The following is a 19,439-nucleotide window of genomic DNA, read 5'->3' on the forward strand; positions in this document are numbered from 1 at the left end:
AATGAGCGACAACAAGTACACCACTTGTACATTGAAGAACATCATTTGATCAGTACTAATTTCATTATCCAAGCTATATATCCCACCCACCGTGCCCCGCCTTCGTGCCATAACACCCCCAGGGGGCACATTCTAAATATCATTAATATTGGTTCACACGTAAGAATAGCTGTTTTGTTTACTTTTTTATGGTTGCAGAGGAGAGAGGTACAATAAAACCATCTTATGTCAAATTTTAGGCCAATTTTTCGTCTCACTCACAAGTGCCCGCATTTTTAATTAGCACATGGCCTTCAATTTAATCGAAGAACATCATTGTTTTCTTTTTTTTTTTTTGCTTTTCTTTTACTGACTTGATATGTTGGACTTGTTTTTCTCAAAACCTTCAAATGTCAGGCAATTTGAGCCTAAAATTCAATGCAAGATGGTTACGCTGTCAGCCCTGCCCTCAACTATAATATTGACCCATATTGTCTGATTGGAGAACAAGATTGTACTGATCCACTAAAATAATTTAATATTACATATATGCAAATCATTAAAGGTCATTGGAAATTCCAAAGGAGGTGGGTGGGATCCCAAAACATAGAAATGGCAGAAAGAATGGGGACAAACTGGAATCTCCAGAGGCCAGGGATGGGGGCTCCGGCCAACCAAACAGACCTTCAATGGTGGGCCGGCATTATGGTTGTTGTTTTAACACCACATTTGGATGATAGACTGTGCAGTCTAGCTATGCTAACATTTCATTAAAACCAATACTACTTCAATTATTGATGTCTAGAGTAAATTAAGTGATTCCATACAAAAAGAATCCAATTTCTCCTGACATTATAGATCACCAATTGCTCATGGATACAGATCATGAGCAAAAGCTAGGCATATTATCACCAAAGATGAAATGTACTAATTTTAATACATTAATATATAACGCACTATAAGAAATATAGAGTATGTGGGGAGAATATCCATGTTTATCTCAGGGCTTAAAGAGCTGAGCCTACATGGTATACAGCTTGTGTAAAAGTCAAAACTACCACACTCAAAACCACATAAATTAATACATAAATATTTGTGTGCAACATGTTTGACTTCTGATAAGATTGAAATGCAGTAGAGAAACAGACAAGATTAAGACCTAAAGACAATTCAGTACTGTATATTATTTACTTTTTGTATACTTCCAGTTTCTCAAATTTTATGGTCATTATTTTTCAGGTCTCAAGTGGGGGATCGTTTTTAGCATGGCAACTTATACAAATTATTTATAGCCTCTTAATTATTGCACTTTATATAAGATTTGAATCACACCAGACTCAATCTTCAACTCATAATTAGGATCCAATATGGCAAACAGCAGTGCTGTTCTGACATGATGAATGCCATACAGTATCTACGCTGTAACACCTAAACTCCCAAACATAGTGTAATCAAAACGTAAGAAAATTTGCAAAATGTAAAACAGCACCACCACAGGAAAGTGCTGAAAAGCTCTCTTTTTCCTTCTCATTTTTATTTATTTATTATTGTTATTATTATTATTATTATTATTATTATTATTATTATTATTATTGTTATTATTATTATTATAATTATTATTATTATTATTATTATTATTATCATTATTATATTATTTATTTTATTATTATTATTATTATTATTATTATTATTATTATTACTATTATTATTATTATTATTTATTTTATTATTATTATTATTATTACTATTATTATTATTACTATTATTATTATTATTATTATTATTATTATTATTATTTTATCTTTTATGAAGAGCTTTCATTTTAACAGTTCCACTCAAAAAGATTTCATCCACAACCATTAAAGTTAGAACCTCATCTACACAGCTTCAAAGTGCAAGTGACTGTGATAACTTTATGGGTTAGTTGCTTGGTGCATGTAGCATGGTAAAATTAATGACAAGTACATGACTTGCTGCTTGACAAATTATTTCCCCAAAATACTAGCTCAACCACTTTCAAGTGATTTCTGCAATTCTTTTTGAAGCAATATTATTTTCTGAATGTAGAATCATTTTATTACTGTAACCCGTACTTGCTCATTTGATATCCACTTACTAAAGGAATCAATATACAGTCGACTCCCGATAACTTGAACCTTCAAGGGAAATTGAAAAAGGTTCGAGTTATCGAGGGTAAAATATTTATATAGAAAATGACCTGAAAGGAAAGCAAAATTGGTTCGAGATAGCGCGAGGTTCGAGTTAGCGAGAGTCAACTGTAATGAAATTTGAGCCCTGTGTTTCCTTCAAAAGCTATTACATAAACAATCCAAATATATAAAAACAATGTTGGGTAACTTAATAGTAAGTTTAAAATATTTTTTATAAACCATTCATGAATAATATTGTCCATGCCAGCACTGCGTTACTATGTTGAGAAGGCCAGTATGTAAATTATTTTCAAACAACTTAAATTAATACTATTAAATACATAAAGTTACTTAGGAGTTGCAAAAAGTTCTATTAAAGCCTGACAAAACACTGGGGGCTGGAATTAGATTCAAACCCGTGACACCTGCAACATCCCTATACTGGTATCACACAGATTATGGGTTGAAATCCCCTTCCAGCATCTTTTAATAACACTGTAATGGTCCTTCATGTAGTTAATCTTTCATCTGCAGTACTCAAACTTATTAATAATTCATTAAAAAAAACAAAGAAAATCACTACCGTGACCAGGATCTGGATGTGTGTTCCTAATTACCAAAAATTCTGCCAACTTTAGCCTTGAATTTTTCCAAGAATTATTGATCATTTGAGAAGTGTGTTTCATCAGATATCCAAACACCTCGAAGTCGTTTAACAAAAACTTGGCTGTACCTTGTTTTTTCAACCTACTACTCCGTGTTTAGCCTGCGTAGCTGGTGGTTTTGGTGGGCGGGAAAGCCAGGCCAAAACAAGTGGTGCAGCTGCGGGTGAAATGGGGAGAGAACCGCGAAAGTCGCGGCGAAGCCGCGTCAATGAACAGCTTCCGGTGAGCCCACCCATAAAAACCGCCAGCTACGCAGGCTACTCCGTGTTTGGTTATCTGATGAAACACGCTTTCTCGTGTTTGATATATTACTTAACATATACATGAATTTTCAATGTCATCTTTGAAATTCTGTCAAACCTCCAACAGTGGACAGATGTACTTCTAAATTATCCAGGCAGACACACCTCCAGGAACACCTCTCTCACACAGATACTTCATCGATGCCCCTTGTCCACTAACCAGAAGTTCAATTGTACACACAAAAGCAGGCAGTGTACATAATATACATTCTTTAAAAACTTAATCTAACAAATTCTTAATAGGTTTTTGTTCTAGTTGGCAAATATCCCTCTGTTTTTCTTGACAAGAAGTTAAACAATGCTAAGATTCCATGTCTGCGACTTGACCTCTGGCCCGGAAAAGCATAGTTTGGTTCTGTGACAAAACAAGTGAAAAATAAGGAGTCATAAAACTTTAATGTATTGCTGTACTTGTGGTGATAACTATGATCTTGTGGTAATTTTTCTTAAAAAACAGTAATGAAGTGAGAAAGATGTAGTGTTCAACTTGTCACAAACATGGGACAAAAAAACATGAGTCCCCTCGCAGGAATCACACCCATGGTATGACCTTCCATGCGCTTGGTCACATACTGTACCCACTGAACTATACTTCAGACTGCAGTCAATAACATTATGCAACAACTGTGTCATAATAATATTACAAATCATATCAGAAACGCATGACAAATGCAAGACAATGCAGTACACATACACTGTAATTTTCCTTGTGGTGTGATCTACAAGCTATAGGGCCTGTTTTAAAAGCACCAATAACTAACCAGTGAGCACAAAAAATAAATACTGGTATGTGCCAATGCTTCTTGACAGAGATTCGAATTTAACTGATGTTGAAACGAAACTTTTAAAATCTCTTTATTTATTCTAAAGTACATTGAGAAAGTTGCACCAAAATAATACTACAGTACCAATCGATAAACAGTGGATTTATGCCCTGGAAAGTTATTAGAATTTCAAGATTTCAGTGGGACCCAAATTGAAATGGAGCACAGTAATATTGTTTACATATTTTTGGAAGTCAAGAGTCTAATTTAATGATATCATCAACATTTCACGGTACCTTTTGTATCATCTGGTGCTGTGGATGCTGTTGGCAATACATTTTCACTTGCAGACAAGGAAACAAAGAATGCAAATGGCTGAATCCATAGGCAGATAGTGAAATAAGCTAGGATCTAAAATTAAAGCACAAATCAGACCCAGTTTAGCAACACTAGAGTACATGACATTATCAGGTGAGTTTAAAATAAAATTATTTTATTAAAATAAAATAGATTAATTAGGTTGCTTTGTATTAAAAAAATCTGGCCAATGATTTCTCCTTATTATATAATTTCATCATTAGAAAAAAAAAATGTAAGTTGCAAGAATACAGGAAATGATCGCCAAAAGGAAAATGTCTTGATATTTAAACAAATTCTTCCACCTACATGTAGTACCATAAGAAATAACTATGTGACTGCACAACTGTTTGGAGAGTATCAAGTTGGCATTAGGGCTGGGACAATCTTGTACCCGGAGTCCTCAGGCTCTTTGGCCAGCAGTTTGTTGCCAGGAGAGACTCTGGAGTACTGGAATTCTATTACCACAGGATTTCTGTGGTAAAACAATGCAAACTGTTGTGGGGCAGCCAATCAAAAAAAATTAATTTTTTCAAATTCTCCAGAGTCTCTCCTGGCGACCATTACCGCTGGCCAAAGAGCCTGAGGACTCTGGGTACAAGATTTGGGCTGGGAGGGTTGAGAGTTGAGTGAAGGATTACAAGCACACACATGCATATACATACTACACTGTATATACATGTAATTCAAAACAAATAACAAAAATGCAACAACTGTAAACTGTACCTCAGAAAAAGGATACCAGACAGATGAAAAGTAGTCAAAGGCTAAATAATGATTGATAAACATCATAGCTGCAAAGAAAGATCATGGTCATTCTGTTAAATTCTAAATTACAGTGCACCTACTCACTGCCACTGAGGCATTTGAAAGAAATCTAACTGATCAACACACTTTTAGAAAGCAAAAGATCAGAAGTTTTTAGTTAATGGGCCAATAACATTTAAGTACAATGGGTCAGTTACATGTATTAAAAGACAGTTTAGACGGTATTAATTTTTAACAAAACCACGTTCTAAGTCATTTTCAATTTTGCCAACAATTATATCTAAACATTGTCTACTGCCGACGGTAACAAGAAGGCTTGCATCCCAGAATAGAAAACCATTTACCTACACTGTAGTAAATTTAAACCACTTATAAATAGACTTGGAGCCCCGCTGATTGTCTTAAGCTGTGGCCTAAGTTAGACTCTGTTTAAATAACTGGCCCAATGTATTTAGACAATACAACTACAAATAACTTTGTCACTCCTTGAATTTACAGACCTCATTGAAAACTGCCTTTGTTTACAATAATTTGGCTAGTTTTGATCCAAAGTTTGGGTGGTTTGAACTTGTTTCAGTGTTGGAGCACAAAAATGTGTTTTTGGTCTAACCGATTTTAAAAAATTATTGAAACAATTACATGTACATTGTAAGAAAATACGGCAGGTAATTGACGTACATGTACTGTTCTGTCACTCAACAGACTAATCCTGACACATATACAGGTATTTCAATTAACGTTGTTGGTTCAAAGCATGAAGCTAAAAGACAAGACCGAAAGTTTACGGGGGATTTTTACGAATAAATCATCAAAATCAGTCATGCCTGGAGAAAACAATAGGTTGTAATTAGCAGTACAATGACCTGCACGAGCAGGGAGGATTTTGATGAAATTATTCATAAAAAATAATCCCACAAAACATTGCGGTCTTGTCTTTTAGCTTGATTTTAATCCGACGACGTTAATTGAAATAGCTGTATGAAACCACACATTAAAGCTAAACATTGTTTTCCCAATCTTTTGTCAGTGATTTTTCTAAGTGGAAAATGCATCTTTAATATACTGCTGTACAGTTGAACCTCTACTATTGAACACCTCCTGAAGGTGGATGCCTCTCATAGCAGACACTTGGTCATATTCTCAGCTACATACATGTACAAACTGTAATTACCAGTTGTCATTTTTAACCTCCAAAAAGCGGCCACCTCTTTTAAACAGACACTAGTCTTTTCTGGTTCCAAGGGTGTCCAATGCACTTATGTATACACGTATATAGGAGGTTCAACTGTAATTAAGGGTCAAAAATGTTTTGAAGAAATTCAAGGAAAAATTTAGGTACAGTATGTCCATAGATGCCAACTTCCCCAGATTAACATTTGGAACAACACTCCTGGTCCCCTCAATGGCAGACCAGCCCTATGCTGTCCTGGGTAATATTTAATGCAAACTATGGTAACTGGGCCATAATTTTATGCAAAATTTCACAATGTTCAAAACATTCTTGTTTGCAAAAAAAATATCCATGCTTTGCTCTTGCCTACATTTCTTTGTCTCATTATATAAGATGTTGCTGTTCAATACTAAATATGACTATTACTCTAGAGAAATTGAAAATGATTATCAAGCATCATATACCAAGTATAAGAAACTTTTCAAGTTCCAACCAATGCAAAATGCAGTTTTTTCTAGAGCACAAGATTGCTGACATTATATTTACACTGAATAGGTTTCTCTTCCTTTGCTTATGAGGAGGGTGGAGTTAACAAAGGAGAATAGTAAAATTAAGTTGGGAAATGTGTTATGGGCTTTTTCTAATTTAAATTGCATTTATATTGTCATAGTTTTAGTATTTTAAATGTATTTCAGAGATTGTATGTATAATAGGGAACATCCTCGATAGGGCTACATATTAAGTTACCTATGACGTCTCCTTTTCTGTTCTTACTTACATGTAATAAATTGTTGTTGTAAGTTGTTCTTATTAAATGGGGAAGGGGGGGGGGAAGAGGAGGCTTACTTTGACATTCAGATTTTGTAGAAACTGGTAGATTTTTAACCCATTGCTTTGTTGTTCAGTAAACCTAAAATCACTCACCCACTCCTCCGATAAACACAGGAGATGTTAGCTCGATAAAAGGAAAATCCTTAAGCAGCAGGAAATAAAGTCCATTGGTGAAGAGTCCAGCAATTATTATGCTATAGGGAAATCCTTCCAGCACAAGAAGCCCAACATAAACTAATGTTGTTACCTGGAAAAAAATAATAAAAGTCAACTCAAGTTACAATAATTCAACATTTGTCGAATAACAAATGTTGAATGCTGTTGCACTCTCAGTTCTGTATCATTGGTTTATTAAGATCTGATTGGAACAGCTTCCATTACTTTAACTACTTGAAATTTATAGGAGTCATGATATTCTTATAATACTTGAGGTCAAATGACAGGCCAAACACATGTACTGGTAAATGGTGATTTTGAGCTGAAACTATTTTCAAGAAGGGAAATAAATTATTCTAATTTTTTCAAATTAATAAATATTACAGGTTTATTTCTGGTAGAGTAAAACATATTATATATTATTTTGTGTAGAAAGCAAAAAGCTTGAAGACAAACTCAACAGCTTCACCACCAGCTGCTATAGTAATAGAATAATCCTGGGTGTCAAGAGAACTGACTCATTTCGAATGAAGAAGTCCTAAAGAGAGTGAAACAAGATCTGCTCATCCCGCTGATTCAACAATGACAGCCTCATTTCTTAGGGCATATCCTCATGATCAGGAAACCAGAGAATGAATTGGTTAACAGGTATGCCCTTTTCCACCCTAAACATGGCAAACATAAGCCCAGTCACCCAGATGTTTCATCATTTAGTACATTGCCAGCGTAATCAGCCAGGCATACCCACCAACGCCAGAAGAGATTCGAAGCATGGTAAAAGACCGGAAGGCGTGGAGAAAGCTTGTGACCAATTGCAGATCAATTGGCTGATGATGATGATGATGATGATGATGCACAGTTTACAGAAAGAAAGAAGTGTCCCAAGTGGGAACTGAATGCACGTCCTCCTAAATACTGGTCTACTATGGAGTGATCAAATATCTCTTAGAACTGAATGATTTTCTTTTTTCAGATTGCAAATTAGGTAGCGCTTTAGAATATTTTAGAATAATAGTTTTAGCACTTTAGAAATTTATTCATTGTTATTATTACTGGCATACCACTACACCATCAGGACAACCAAACTGACGATGTAGCAATTGTGGGTAGTATGAAGACAGTGGGAACTCCCTGGAGTTCCTCAGATTAACATTCAAGGGATATAAGCCACAAAACTCTCAAAACATACATGTAACTCTTAAACTGCCTACACACTGTATTAACATTAATTTATTTTGCATGTTCCACTAAGGACTGGTTCCGTGAAACACAAGCCCAACAAGTTTTTAAGGTTTAAAAATTTCAGGTAGCAAATGGATGGGTATTTGCTGGTTCCATGCCATGCACACGTTTTCTGCTCCAACAGATACATGTATAATTAAACAAGCCAAAGACCTCAGCTAGAGGAGGAATGGATGAATGCCAAACATGGACCAGTTATTTTAATTGCCCTGGATGTTGCAACCCACAACCTTGTGAGATATACCAAAATTTATTTATTTTTTTATATTATTTAAATTTCCACCCTACTCAATTTCTCACCCAGAATTTCTCGAATTTTTGGTCAAATGGCAAGTGCCTAAGATCTCAGTGCAGGTTTTTCTGCAAACTACATGTATTTCTCCTGTCTGGACAAACGCCTGAGCTGTTGTAATTTTGTTTCTTAACGTAACAGAAACTGCAAACAACTACCACACCAGCAAATAACACGCATGATACCTGCTTAGCCAGCTCAAGCCGATCCTGCATAAAGCTTTTTACATGCATATCGTAATAAAAACTCTATTTGAGAAGTTTATAGCAACTTACCGCGACTGTACCTTTTATTACTTTTGCTGTTATAACTGTGTATTCCTCTACAAGCTCAGCCAGGTAGAAAAGAGCAGCAGCTACGAAAAATTAAATTGCGAAACAAACAGACAACTGTATAAACAAAACACCCATGTAAAGAAAAGCTACGTTGTAGCTACAGACAGACACGAGCATGCTCTGAGTTTAGATCTAAAGAAATTGATGGTAAATACCTAGAGCAAGAGTCAAGAAGATAACATGGAAAATCATCGATAACCAGCTTAAAATATAAAGAAACATCTTGGAAGAGACTCCGTTGCCAATTTTTGACGAATATCTTACAAACTATCTTACAAACGTCACCTTGCAGAACGTGCACCAAAAACCTTCCGCTGAGTATCCACTCCTTCACGACCGTAACCGCGCCTTCGAAAAAATTGGTCGGCAAGGCGTGCAGAGATAAAGGGTCTACTAAACTTTCGCACATTTCTCACCTGTAGCAATTTTAAAATTATGCCGGGTCTCAGTTTGTCGGGAAAGAAATAGGACCTTGATTGTTCTGTGATTAAATATTAATTAGAAATTGACATCTGTAGCGCAAAGAAGTTAGATTTCGTGACATTAGATTTCACAATAATGTAGACAAAGTCCGAGTATATTTACGATATAAAATGATGTAACTGCACGCATTTTCTTAGGCTAAATAAGGTGAGAGAACGTGCGATTTTGTAATAGACACTTAATTTAGATACATTACAATGGGAACTTTTACTGTACATGTGATTAATGTAAAAATACTGCCTTGCGCAAGGATAGTAGAAGAACCACTGTATACTTAGAATGTTTTAGTTGATCGTTGATCTTTGATCGTTGATCGTTTAGTTACGTTGATCGTTGTGTTACGAACGTTGAATATGTGAGAATTGTACATCGCAGTAGATTGTCGGATTGGATTAAATCGTGTTGTTACATCGAAAGATACAGTCCTCTTGATTTGTTTGAACCAGCGGAGCGGGGTTAAAAGAATTCCGCAACACAGTTTAAAACTTTTACTTCTCAGCCGAACAGTGTCGAATATCATCCCAAGATTTCCCAAGAATTTTCGAATGATTCTAATATCTTTCGAGACTTTACGAACACTGCTTGTTATCTTCTGACGACCTCTTGATTTCTGGAAACAACTTGTGAAGGGCTCCGAGCCATCTTCGTTCGTTAGAACTTACAGCCATCTCAGCTAACCAGTCAACGGTAACGTTTCTAGGCTGACAGTTACAAAAAAAAACTGGAATAAACTGCAAGACGGATTCCAACTACGTAGAAAACTTTACGCGACAACATGATAGAGACCAAACCGAGGGTCAAAAATGCAACGGTGGACAACTCTTTCACAGATTCTGCGTATTCTAGCAGTATTTCCGTTCGCGGTCCTTTGCAGTTTATTCCTTTAAAAAACCTGCCATTTCTTAGCTGACAGTTAACGTTTTGGCCGATTTTCAGCCACCAGTTTACCTCATGAAGATCCTCTAGACAATTTTTGGAACATTTTTCAAGTTGTTTCGAGTTTGGTCTAAGCAAAATCTAGTGTGTCTCCAGTCATACACGGAAGCACCTGTTGGTAGTTTAGATACTCTGGAGCTAGGCTCGATGTCCACCACTCCCTCGGGTCCGGCTTAATTCGAGCCAGAAAGGTGGGACTTGGAAAGATGTGCCTTTTAAAATACAAAAGGAGGGGAAGTCCTACCATCATCGATTGACGAATAGTGTCACCTTTTTTGGAATTCGATTGAGTGGTATCTTCAACTGAGAGTCATACACAAGAAAAGAATAATACTTCATTGCGATGCCGTATTTTGTTTATTTTCAAAGTTTAGGAGCTAACAAGGGTGGCCAGAAGGGTGGCCTGAAGGGTAACCAGATGGATATTGAGAAGGATATTATATTAATCAAGTTACTGAACAATCACAGAAAAACTCCGATTCGCCGACTCGAACTCACGAACGTTTCGTTCGGGGGAAGAATAGAGAACTGTCAACACTGAACTACTGGAAGGAGAACGCGTGGCGAAAGGACTGGGCTCTTGTTCACTTGTGACACGTTTCCTACACGCTACAAGAATAAGCGATCTTAAAAGCAACCTGTATCGTGATTGATAAAGTTAACATTCACCTCGTTCAGCATATTCAGTGTTGCTCTTGTTATTGCTAATGTTTTACTTAACATTTACCAGAAGGTGGGAATTTCTTTCCCTTCCTTTATCTGCTCTTCTTCCCTCTCCTCTCCTTTCCTCTCCTGTCTTCCAGAAACCAAATACTGAGAATTTAAAAAGAGTTTTTCTTAATGTGCTAGTTATGGAATTCTGTTCTTCTTAAATTAAAGGCAGAGCAGTTCATAGAATCCTTCAGGAAATCTTTACGTCCTCTCAGCATTCACCACTAACATATGACTTTTATTCTATAAAACATAATTTTTTATCATTTTTAAATGATTTCCAAAACAGTAATTCACTAGTAACTTAAACATTTTTAAAATCTATTACATTTATAATTGATGTGTTAATTCAAATTATACACGGTCTTCATGGAAAATAGTTGATGTAATTGATGAAATTATACGTATCTACGGTCTCTTCCCTTTCCTTTCCCACCCTCACTGAACTCTTCAGTTCTTCTATCGGAATCGCACGTTTTTCACCAGTAACCCAAGGGAGTTATGTGGGTTGTTATGACAACGGAAAACAAACCAAAGCCTATAGATGTCGATTTAATAGTTCAGAGGTGACATCATATTTACTATTATTGTGATTTACATTTAGGGATAACAAGATGAAGAAAGAAAAATATAAGTTCTTTCATTAATTTTGTAAGCTATAACATTGTGCTTTGGCTATATGAAGTTGAGCTTCAAGTATCATGTTTTTGGATGTTCCAGTGCATGGTAAACAACGCAGTGTCTGCTATAGTTATTGGATTTCCGTTTATATTCAACAGACGAAAAATTAATTTTACTTTAATTACTATTTCTCACACTCACGAAGGTTGCTTTATTTCACCTTGCTAAATTATATTTTCTCAATGCAAGGATAAATTTTTCTCTTTTACAATTACTTGAATTTGTAGCGGTAGCACTGATCTTTATAGAAACAGCCAAAGGTTTATGTTTCTTTAAAAAATGGAGTATTCATATTTGCACGAGTTTCCTTTGAAATATTAAATAAATTGATATCCTTTCTTGATACTTAGCCGTATAATAGCTAAACTAAAAAAAGACAAGAAAATAAAAAACAAATTGGATGATTTCCCGCTGACTAGAATTCCCGGGCCGGTAAAATTTAAGGAAATTTGTCAAAACTCTCGATTTTGCGGGCCTTTAAAAGCTTAGGTGATATAAGCAGTTGCAAAAAAAACTGCCCACGGTCAATATGCAATGCTTCAAGTTAATTTCCGTTCAAAATTGAATTCCTAATTATGATTCCATATGCCCAGTGGGTAACACGAAGTGTCGATTTATTACAGTCAACACGGAAAAATTCATTCACGCTTTTTGGGGGTTATTATATATACGGTACATATCCACATGACTGCTTATAAAATAACTCTTTATTTAAATGCTTTCTCCGTTAAAATGTACCTTCTTGTACAAAAAAAGAAAAGAAAAATAGCGTGCATCGCAGTAGAACTCAGAAAATTCGAGAGCTGAATTATCAGACTAGGCACAGATACCGCGGCTTTGTCCAATAGTCACGAACTAACTCTCATTTTTTTTTTCTTTGCTGAAACCGAATTCTAAGCATTCTTTATACTAAAATAAAATAATTTGAGCAGCCAAATTAGACAACATATACACAAAAAGGAAAACAAAAAGGCAAAATAAAAATAAAAGAAACCGTTCCTGCACCTGTAGCCGGCTTCACTCTTCAAAATGTCTTTTTATCGCGAAGATTTCATTTGTGCTTAACGTTCTCAGTGCATAGCTTTTGCCTTTTGCTTAATGGGCAAGAAAATGTTCTTTTTCTAGTTTTTAACTACAGTATAATCAAATATTAACTATTGGAGAAATCCTTCAAGGAACTTCGAGGCGGTATTTTTCGCACTGATTTTTTTCTTCGCGATTTACAAAGTTTGGAAAAAAGGGTATCTTTTCCTTTTCTTATCGTCAATTTTTTCTATGCATTCAAGTGCATGGAAATTACGTGGGTGATACTTTATGCATGCTGGCAAGAGCCATGATATGTGCTTTCGATTTTGCTAAAACAAGAGGGATGAACAAAATATGCCGATAGTGATGCCCACGCTTTCCCTCACGCACAGTCTCGCGATTATTTATGTGGGTGATACTTAATGCATGCCGACAAGAACCGTGATATTTTCTTTCGATTTTGCTGAAACGTACGGTATTCGATGCCCACGCTTTCAATCTCGCGCAGTGTTCGATTGTCCAGATCCTCTCCGTGTCGTCCACTTTAATAAAAATTAACATGATAAATTGCCCCTGTCCATCTGCCCTGCTCGCTTAAAAAATATATCAGCGAAAAATTACAAATAAACATCGTAATTAACGGTATTTTTCTTTATGGCTATTTAATAAGCTCTAACTGTTGAAATGTAGCAATCTGTTGCCGGCTGATGGATGCGTCCTTATCGCGACTAGTAGTATCGGCGCTGCGTGCTAATTGAGAAAAAAATTTTTCTAATGCGTTTTTCGACGTTCAAGAAACAGCCTTAAATTTAAGTTGCTGAGTTTTATCAACTCGCTGATGGCTTGATTAAATGGAAAAGCTTTTCAATGACGCTTCATCTCCTACCTTTTGTTGACCGTAGAACATAAGACGCCGGATGGTGGGTCGCGCCCCATAGAATACCAGAATTAAAACGCAAAATTTGAGTCCGTGACGTCACACAAGCTTTGAAAAAATGAAAAGGGCCTTTATTTTGCAGATATTTTATTTTAGACACTACTAAAATGAATTGTTTGTGAGATTCTGACATTTTGAAATATAAAACAACGGAGGTATAACACTCTTCGATCTGCGCCACTAATTACGAAAAGGAAATTTATCATTCCATCGTTAAAAAGGAAAAACAGCTCCAAGCTCGCAATGTATTTCGGCTTTAGCCGCAACCTTTGATCGGCATTGCTCGTCGGAGTTTTTGCGCAAACCTTCGCCGCTGTCAGGAGTGTTCATCACAAAAGATAGGGCATAGTCTAGCGAAAATTACTTTCAGATTTTTTCGTCTGGTGGAAAAAATGAGTGGAGTGTTTCTTGTTTTCATTTTCGCGTTTGCTCAGTCAAATTTCGGCGCGGCCCAGGATAACAGTTTTTTTAAGGTGGTGAGAGAAGGACATATGGTGATAAAATGCGAAGAAAAGGTATGTTGATAAAATAACTATAAACCTGCAATTTATCCTCCGTACAATAAGTATATTTTAATATATCCTGTACACTTTGAAAGTGTGTGCTTTGAATGTCAACTGAATAGCTTTAAAAATAAACAATTTATTTTTCAACCTATTTCTTTACATGTTCCCTCCGTGAAGTATGGACAGCCACCAGCAAGAAATGTGAGTAGAAAAAAATTAATTTATGCCGATCATTCATTAGTTTTTATACTCAGAATCTAGAAAGCTTTGTTTCTTTTGATGTTTTAGGATGAACACAAAATGAACATCTACGAATACGTAATGACTAGTGCTTTTTCTTAAAGCATGCAATTAAGGTTGTTCGTCATTTCATAATTGTTCGCACAAGCATATAATTGTAGAAAGTGTGAGTACAATACGCAGCTCTTTACTGCTTATCCCAAAATAGTATTTTTGTTGTCTTGATCCTCTTGATTTTGTATCGGCAAGCGAGAATGCAAATTATCAACGTTGACTTGAAAGCATGATTTCATAGTTATCAAGAGGCCAATTGGACGAGCTTCGAATACGTACTTGACAGCCTTTCCGTATAATTAAGGAAAAACATCGGCAAAATATATCAGGTGCATCTATGTGCAACGTATTATTATATAACTTGGCAGACCGTGTGAACTGTAATCTTGAGCTGCAACTCAAACTCATTGTTCACGATAATCGATTATTTATGGTAACGCTATCAAATTGTGGGTGGCTAAAACCACAAACTGGCTGTGGATGAGTTATTCCGTGCTTGTCTTGTTTGAGCTAAGAGTTTAGGTCTTTAATTCTCTTTTTTATGGTTTTCTAGATAGTTAAGTTGTCAGTAATTACGTGCTGCTTTTCTGCAATTCTGTAAAGTGATTTATTTCTCTGGCTATACGGTATCATGGTAGGCACAACGCTTCGGGTATTAATCAGCTCACGTAATTTCTATCGAATATGCGGTGCGAATTCCATATTGAATAACAATAACTTTTGAAAACTAAATGATCATAGAAATTTTCTATAATTTCCTGCTCTTTATAGCGCAGATGGTCAGAGCTATGCCAGGTTTTCCTTAGCAGCGACGGTGCTGAAAAAGACTTGTTCGATAATTAAAAGAAACGAATTTGAAAAGTGGAAGAAAACAGGAAATATACCCAGATACACTGTCGTCATTTTAAGAAACAACGGTCAAATTAATGGTTCATTCGAATTCGAGCGTTTTCTCAATAAATTTATCGAGGGCTTTGACTTTCTCTTCGATTTTTGAATTTATTTTTAGCGAAGCAACTCTAGTTTTCATGCGTTTCACAAATTACAACAACCTGAAATCAATAGGTAAAATTGAAGATTCTCAAGCTCTAGAAACAAAACCAAAACAATTCAACGATCTGTATGTTTTTTCAAACATCCTACGAATCCAAAACAACATCGCATGATATTTTTGCTACTGAAAGTTTTGGGCGGAGATAACGTTTAATTTCTGTGATCGTAATCCCCGGTACTCAGTTGAGAGCCCGTAAATATCAGTTAAGCGATCCGATATCACAGTTTTAACTCCGATGCAGGTAACAAGCCACCGGGTTCTCAGTTTTGAGTCTGTTGTGCACGCCTCGCTTAAGTTGATTCTCATGCACTTGTGCTCCAAGCAATGATTTGAAAAAAAAAAATGGAAAAAGTTGTTCTCCTTTTTGAGTCAGTTGTGCACGTCTGACTCAAGCTAGTTTCTACTCGGTTAATTTCCATGCACCTTTGCTCAAAGCAGTGATTGCATAAACTGGATTCAGTGAAAAATTCAGTGTTCTTTTCCATTTATATTAGTAATAACAAAACTTTGCATTTCTTTCATCGGTAACCGTTGCTGTCTCAAGCTCACTCCCTCTAGGGGCGGTAGGCTAATGAGTATATCTCGTAAATTTTATCTCAGTCGAGAGAGGTCCCCCTCAAAAAGGCAAAAAATCAGTATTTATGTAATGTTTGCGCTCCATTTAAGTCTTGATTGCATACCTCTGCTACTGAAAAAGCTACTGATGGAGTTAGTTTTTATTTCATTGAAACAGATTCGGAATTGAACGAGACTAGGAATTTCAATAGCGAGATTTTTCGTTTAGATTCAGTTCAGCTCTCAAGATGAGCTGCAGCAAAAACGCAATAATAAAATAATAAGCGAAAATTTAGGATTAATTGCTTGCTTTTTGTTAAGGATTACAATATTGATAATATTTCCTTTTTCCGTTTTTTGTTCGCTTGTTTTCTTTTTGAGAACATTCAGTAGCTTGTTGCCGGTAAGGTGCGTTCAATACATTCACCTTCCAAAAAGCTTTTTCAGTTTGCGATTAGCAATATATTATTGTACGATGGCAACGAAAAAGTTAAAAAATGTTTAAGGTCAGTGGTCATCTAAAATATTCAATATTGGCGACGAAACATTTGCATTTCAGCACGTTTACACTTTTTTTGCGCGCGCGTTTTGTCCTTCAAAGGGGTGTCATGCGAGCAAACAGAAACATAGGCACGTAAGGCGTACAGAGAATTTGTAACAAGGCATGGCCTTCGCAACGAAAACAAATCCAAAAGATGGATACGGAGCTATCACTAAAGAGAGAGCAGAACAGTGAGATCTCATTGAGAATCTGACCATAAAAAGTAATAAAATAACCGACATCTCTGGTGCATTCAGAACTTAATATAAGAAAATAACTGAGCGACTAAACTTGACACGGTGGAAAGAGAATTATATTGTGTTAGACCAGCTCCCAGTTGGGCACTGCACCGGTATCGCAGAGGTCCCGTTTAAGCCTGTTTTTTTTTTTTTTCAGGCTTTCTTTTCGCAACTGCTTAAGTTGCGTATATAACTGCGATGATCATTTACTTGTTCATTCTTTTCCGCCGTTCAAATGTATGAATTTTCATATATCAGGAGGCTCCTGCATACATTCACTTTCAATCGTTTACTCAGTTGGAAAGCAATGTCACAAATGAATCTTGGGTTGTTTTCCTATCCAAAAATTTGTTGAGAATTTTAGAAAGTCCATCTTTCAAATGCAGTATTTTGGTAATCTAACGGCCTTTTTACCTCCCACATTTCGTAAGTTTAGTTTACATCATCCGCCCCCTCAGCCTTGCAAATTCAGCACTCACTGCCGTGCCACCCATAACAAAACGACGTATTCACCACACGAATAAAGATTGACGGTGCGCAGGAGGGATATGTCTATTTCTTGTTTTAGATTAGTTTTTCGAACCGAACCTACGCCTGACAAGTAAATATCATATAGCGATAGCTGCTGTTTGTTATGAATAGCTCTGTATGTCGGTTTATCAGGCACCTCTCCACTGTCACGGCTCAGTTTTCTTTGCTCGTAGCTCTACAGTTGAACGTTGCATCTCTAATTCCGTGAACTTTGCTTGTTTTGATCTGCAAATTAAAAATGAGCTTTAAAAGCACTTGAAACGCCACATGCGCTATATTATGAAAACTAATTTGTATGTAGTTCAATTCTTGAAGTGTATATAAAACCCTTTTAAGTGAACTGACCCATCCCAAACGAATATCATTTACAGTACGAACCACCTCACAGTCAATTAAGCTCAACTGACACAGATTTAAAGCCTTATTTTTATACAAAACAATCTTTAGCTTAATCCGAAGAGATACTTATTCATACAATAAAGAAATTGAAAAATTGTCAAATACTTGTGAAATGTTCGTGGCAAGTCTGACGCGGCGATTCGTCTCGGCCAAGAGACTCTTCAGAGACCATCAGAATAACCTGGTTTTAAGTGCAAATTCTTCAAACCCATTTTAGTAGAACTGATGAAAATCAATTTCAAGCACAGTCGGAAACCCACTTCAACGACAGCAAAAACCCATTTAAAAAGAGCTTATTCATTTCTCTGAATACATTATAATGGGAATCTATGCGAAGAAGAAGATAAGACAACCTCGTTATTCAAATTATAACATAAAATTCACTTCTACAGTCACCATCACCTTAAATACTTTTCTCGCTAGATTTAAACGGCACCTGTCCTTATAAGTTGTCGTGCACAATGGCCGGGTATATCGTTGAAAAATCAATAAACGAAAATTAAAAAAATGTATGAGTACTATGTCCTATTAAATCTGTTTTAATTGTAACAAATATCGTGTATTTTTTTTCACACTATTAACTGAAACAACTCACTGACAGTTGTAGAAAAACTAATCAGATACTGGTTTTATACATAGCCAGCTCAAACCTTAAGTAAATTCTACCACATTCACTCCTTCGATATTTTTTTCCCGCGGGGGGGAATACTCTATATGTTATACAAGTGTGTATGGCCCCAAAACCTGAGAACTAATGTATTATAGATGTCCACCAGTTTGGTTTAAAAACAGGAAATACTCAACACAACTAGAAGAGGAGAAACACACCGGGGGGGGGGGGGGGGGGGTGAGGGGAGGGTGAGGACAAGGGATCCCAACAGCCGGCTTCCAGTACCATTTTCCTTGTTTCCATGTTTCCCTACGCGGCTCCCTATCTGCACTACCCTTTTTCCTTTTGTAAAAATATGACGTAATTTCGTGAAACTTTTCCTAGTTCTCCTACTTGTCGCCACTCTGTTACAAGCATCTGCTTATCCCGGTTACTGCTTTCAGCCCCCCCCCCCCTCCCTCCCCCTTCTTCCGGATTTTTCCGTATCTCCCCCTACAAGCCCCCACTACTGAAATGTATCTTTGCTGTTTTTGGCCTAAAATGAGAGAAAATATAGGGGTCTTTGTCTGTAATGCGAAAAAAAGAAAAAACGACATAAAGAACAGCCCTAGCTAGAACCTAAGGATTTCGAACAGTGGACCGCAAACTCCGCCCACTATTCAAGGCGTTCACCGTCAGACGTGTGAGGTGTATACTAATCCTTCGATAGTTCAACGATTGATCGGCTTTTATTTCTTTTCTTTTCTTATTGATCTTTTAATCCATTTCATAGGAGCCAAAAGGAGGCGGATTACTTCTCCCTTACATTTGCAGCAATGAGTGCAAAGAGGTAGGTTGTGAAAAATCATCTATGGTTTGCTAGACCAGCTGCAGGGCGCTTCTATTTCCGCTAATGTATAGGGGCCTTATCACGGTTTTCGACGC

At 36.4% G+C, this 19,439-nt stretch overlaps 2 protein-coding genes across 2 annotated transcripts in view; one reads left to right on the top strand and one right to left on the bottom strand.

The window, feature by feature from the left end:
• Positions 1 to 315: 315 nt before the first annotated feature.
• Positions 316 to 9,323, bottom strand: LOC146483337 (protein TEX261-like). The gene is made up of 6 exons (XM_085106065.1): positions 9,168 to 9,323; positions 8,953 to 9,032; positions 7,081 to 7,234; positions 4,944 to 5,011; positions 4,157 to 4,271; positions 316 to 3,451 (listed from the first exon to the last, which is right to left on the bottom strand). The coding sequence occupies exons 1-6, from the start codon at positions 9,232 to 9,234 to the stop codon at positions 3,333 to 3,335; spliced, it is 603 nt and encodes a 200-aa protein (XP_084962191.1). The 5' UTR covers positions 9,235 to 9,323; the 3' UTR covers positions 316 to 3,332.
• Positions 9,324 to 13,795: 4,472 nt separating this feature from the next.
• The window catches only part of LOC146483338 (uncharacterized), a 31,747-nt gene continuing 26,103 nt past the window's right edge, over positions 13,796 to 19,439 (top strand). Inside the window, exons 1-3 of the mRNA XM_085106087.1 lie at positions 13,796 to 14,301; positions 14,470 to 14,493; positions 19,288 to 19,344. Coding sequence (XP_084962213.1) covers positions 14,179 to 14,301; positions 14,470 to 14,493; positions 19,288 to 19,344 — 204 coding nt within the window. The 5' untranslated portion in view covers positions 13,796 to 14,178. The remainder of the gene's footprint in view (positions 14,302 to 14,469; positions 14,494 to 19,287; positions 19,345 to 19,439) is intronic.

The sequence above is a fragment of the Pavona decussata genome, unplaced genomic scaffold, assembly GCF_977016875.1.
Source record: "Pavona decussata unplaced genomic scaffold, jaPavDecu1.1 SCAFFOLD_39, whole genome shotgun sequence".
NCBI classification, from domain to species: domain Eukaryota; kingdom Metazoa; phylum Cnidaria; class Anthozoa; order Scleractinia; family Agariciidae; genus Pavona; species Pavona decussata.

What these genes read in the sequence shown, in the direction of transcription:
- LOC146483337 (XM_085106065.1), bottom strand. Translation starts at nt 9,234, where the DNA reads ATGTTTCTTTATATTTTAAGCTGGTTATCGATGATTTTCCATGTTATC. An exon ending in CTTCTTGACTCTTGCTCTAG is followed by an intron (nt 9,033 to 9,167) that starts GTATTTACCATC and finishes AATTTTTCGTAG; the next exon opens with CTGCTGCTCTTTTCTACCTG. An exon ending in TCTGGTATCCTTTTTCTGAG is followed by an intron (nt 4,272 to 4,943) that starts GTACAGTTTACA and finishes CTTTAATTTTAG; the next exon opens with ATCCTAGCTTATTTCACTAT.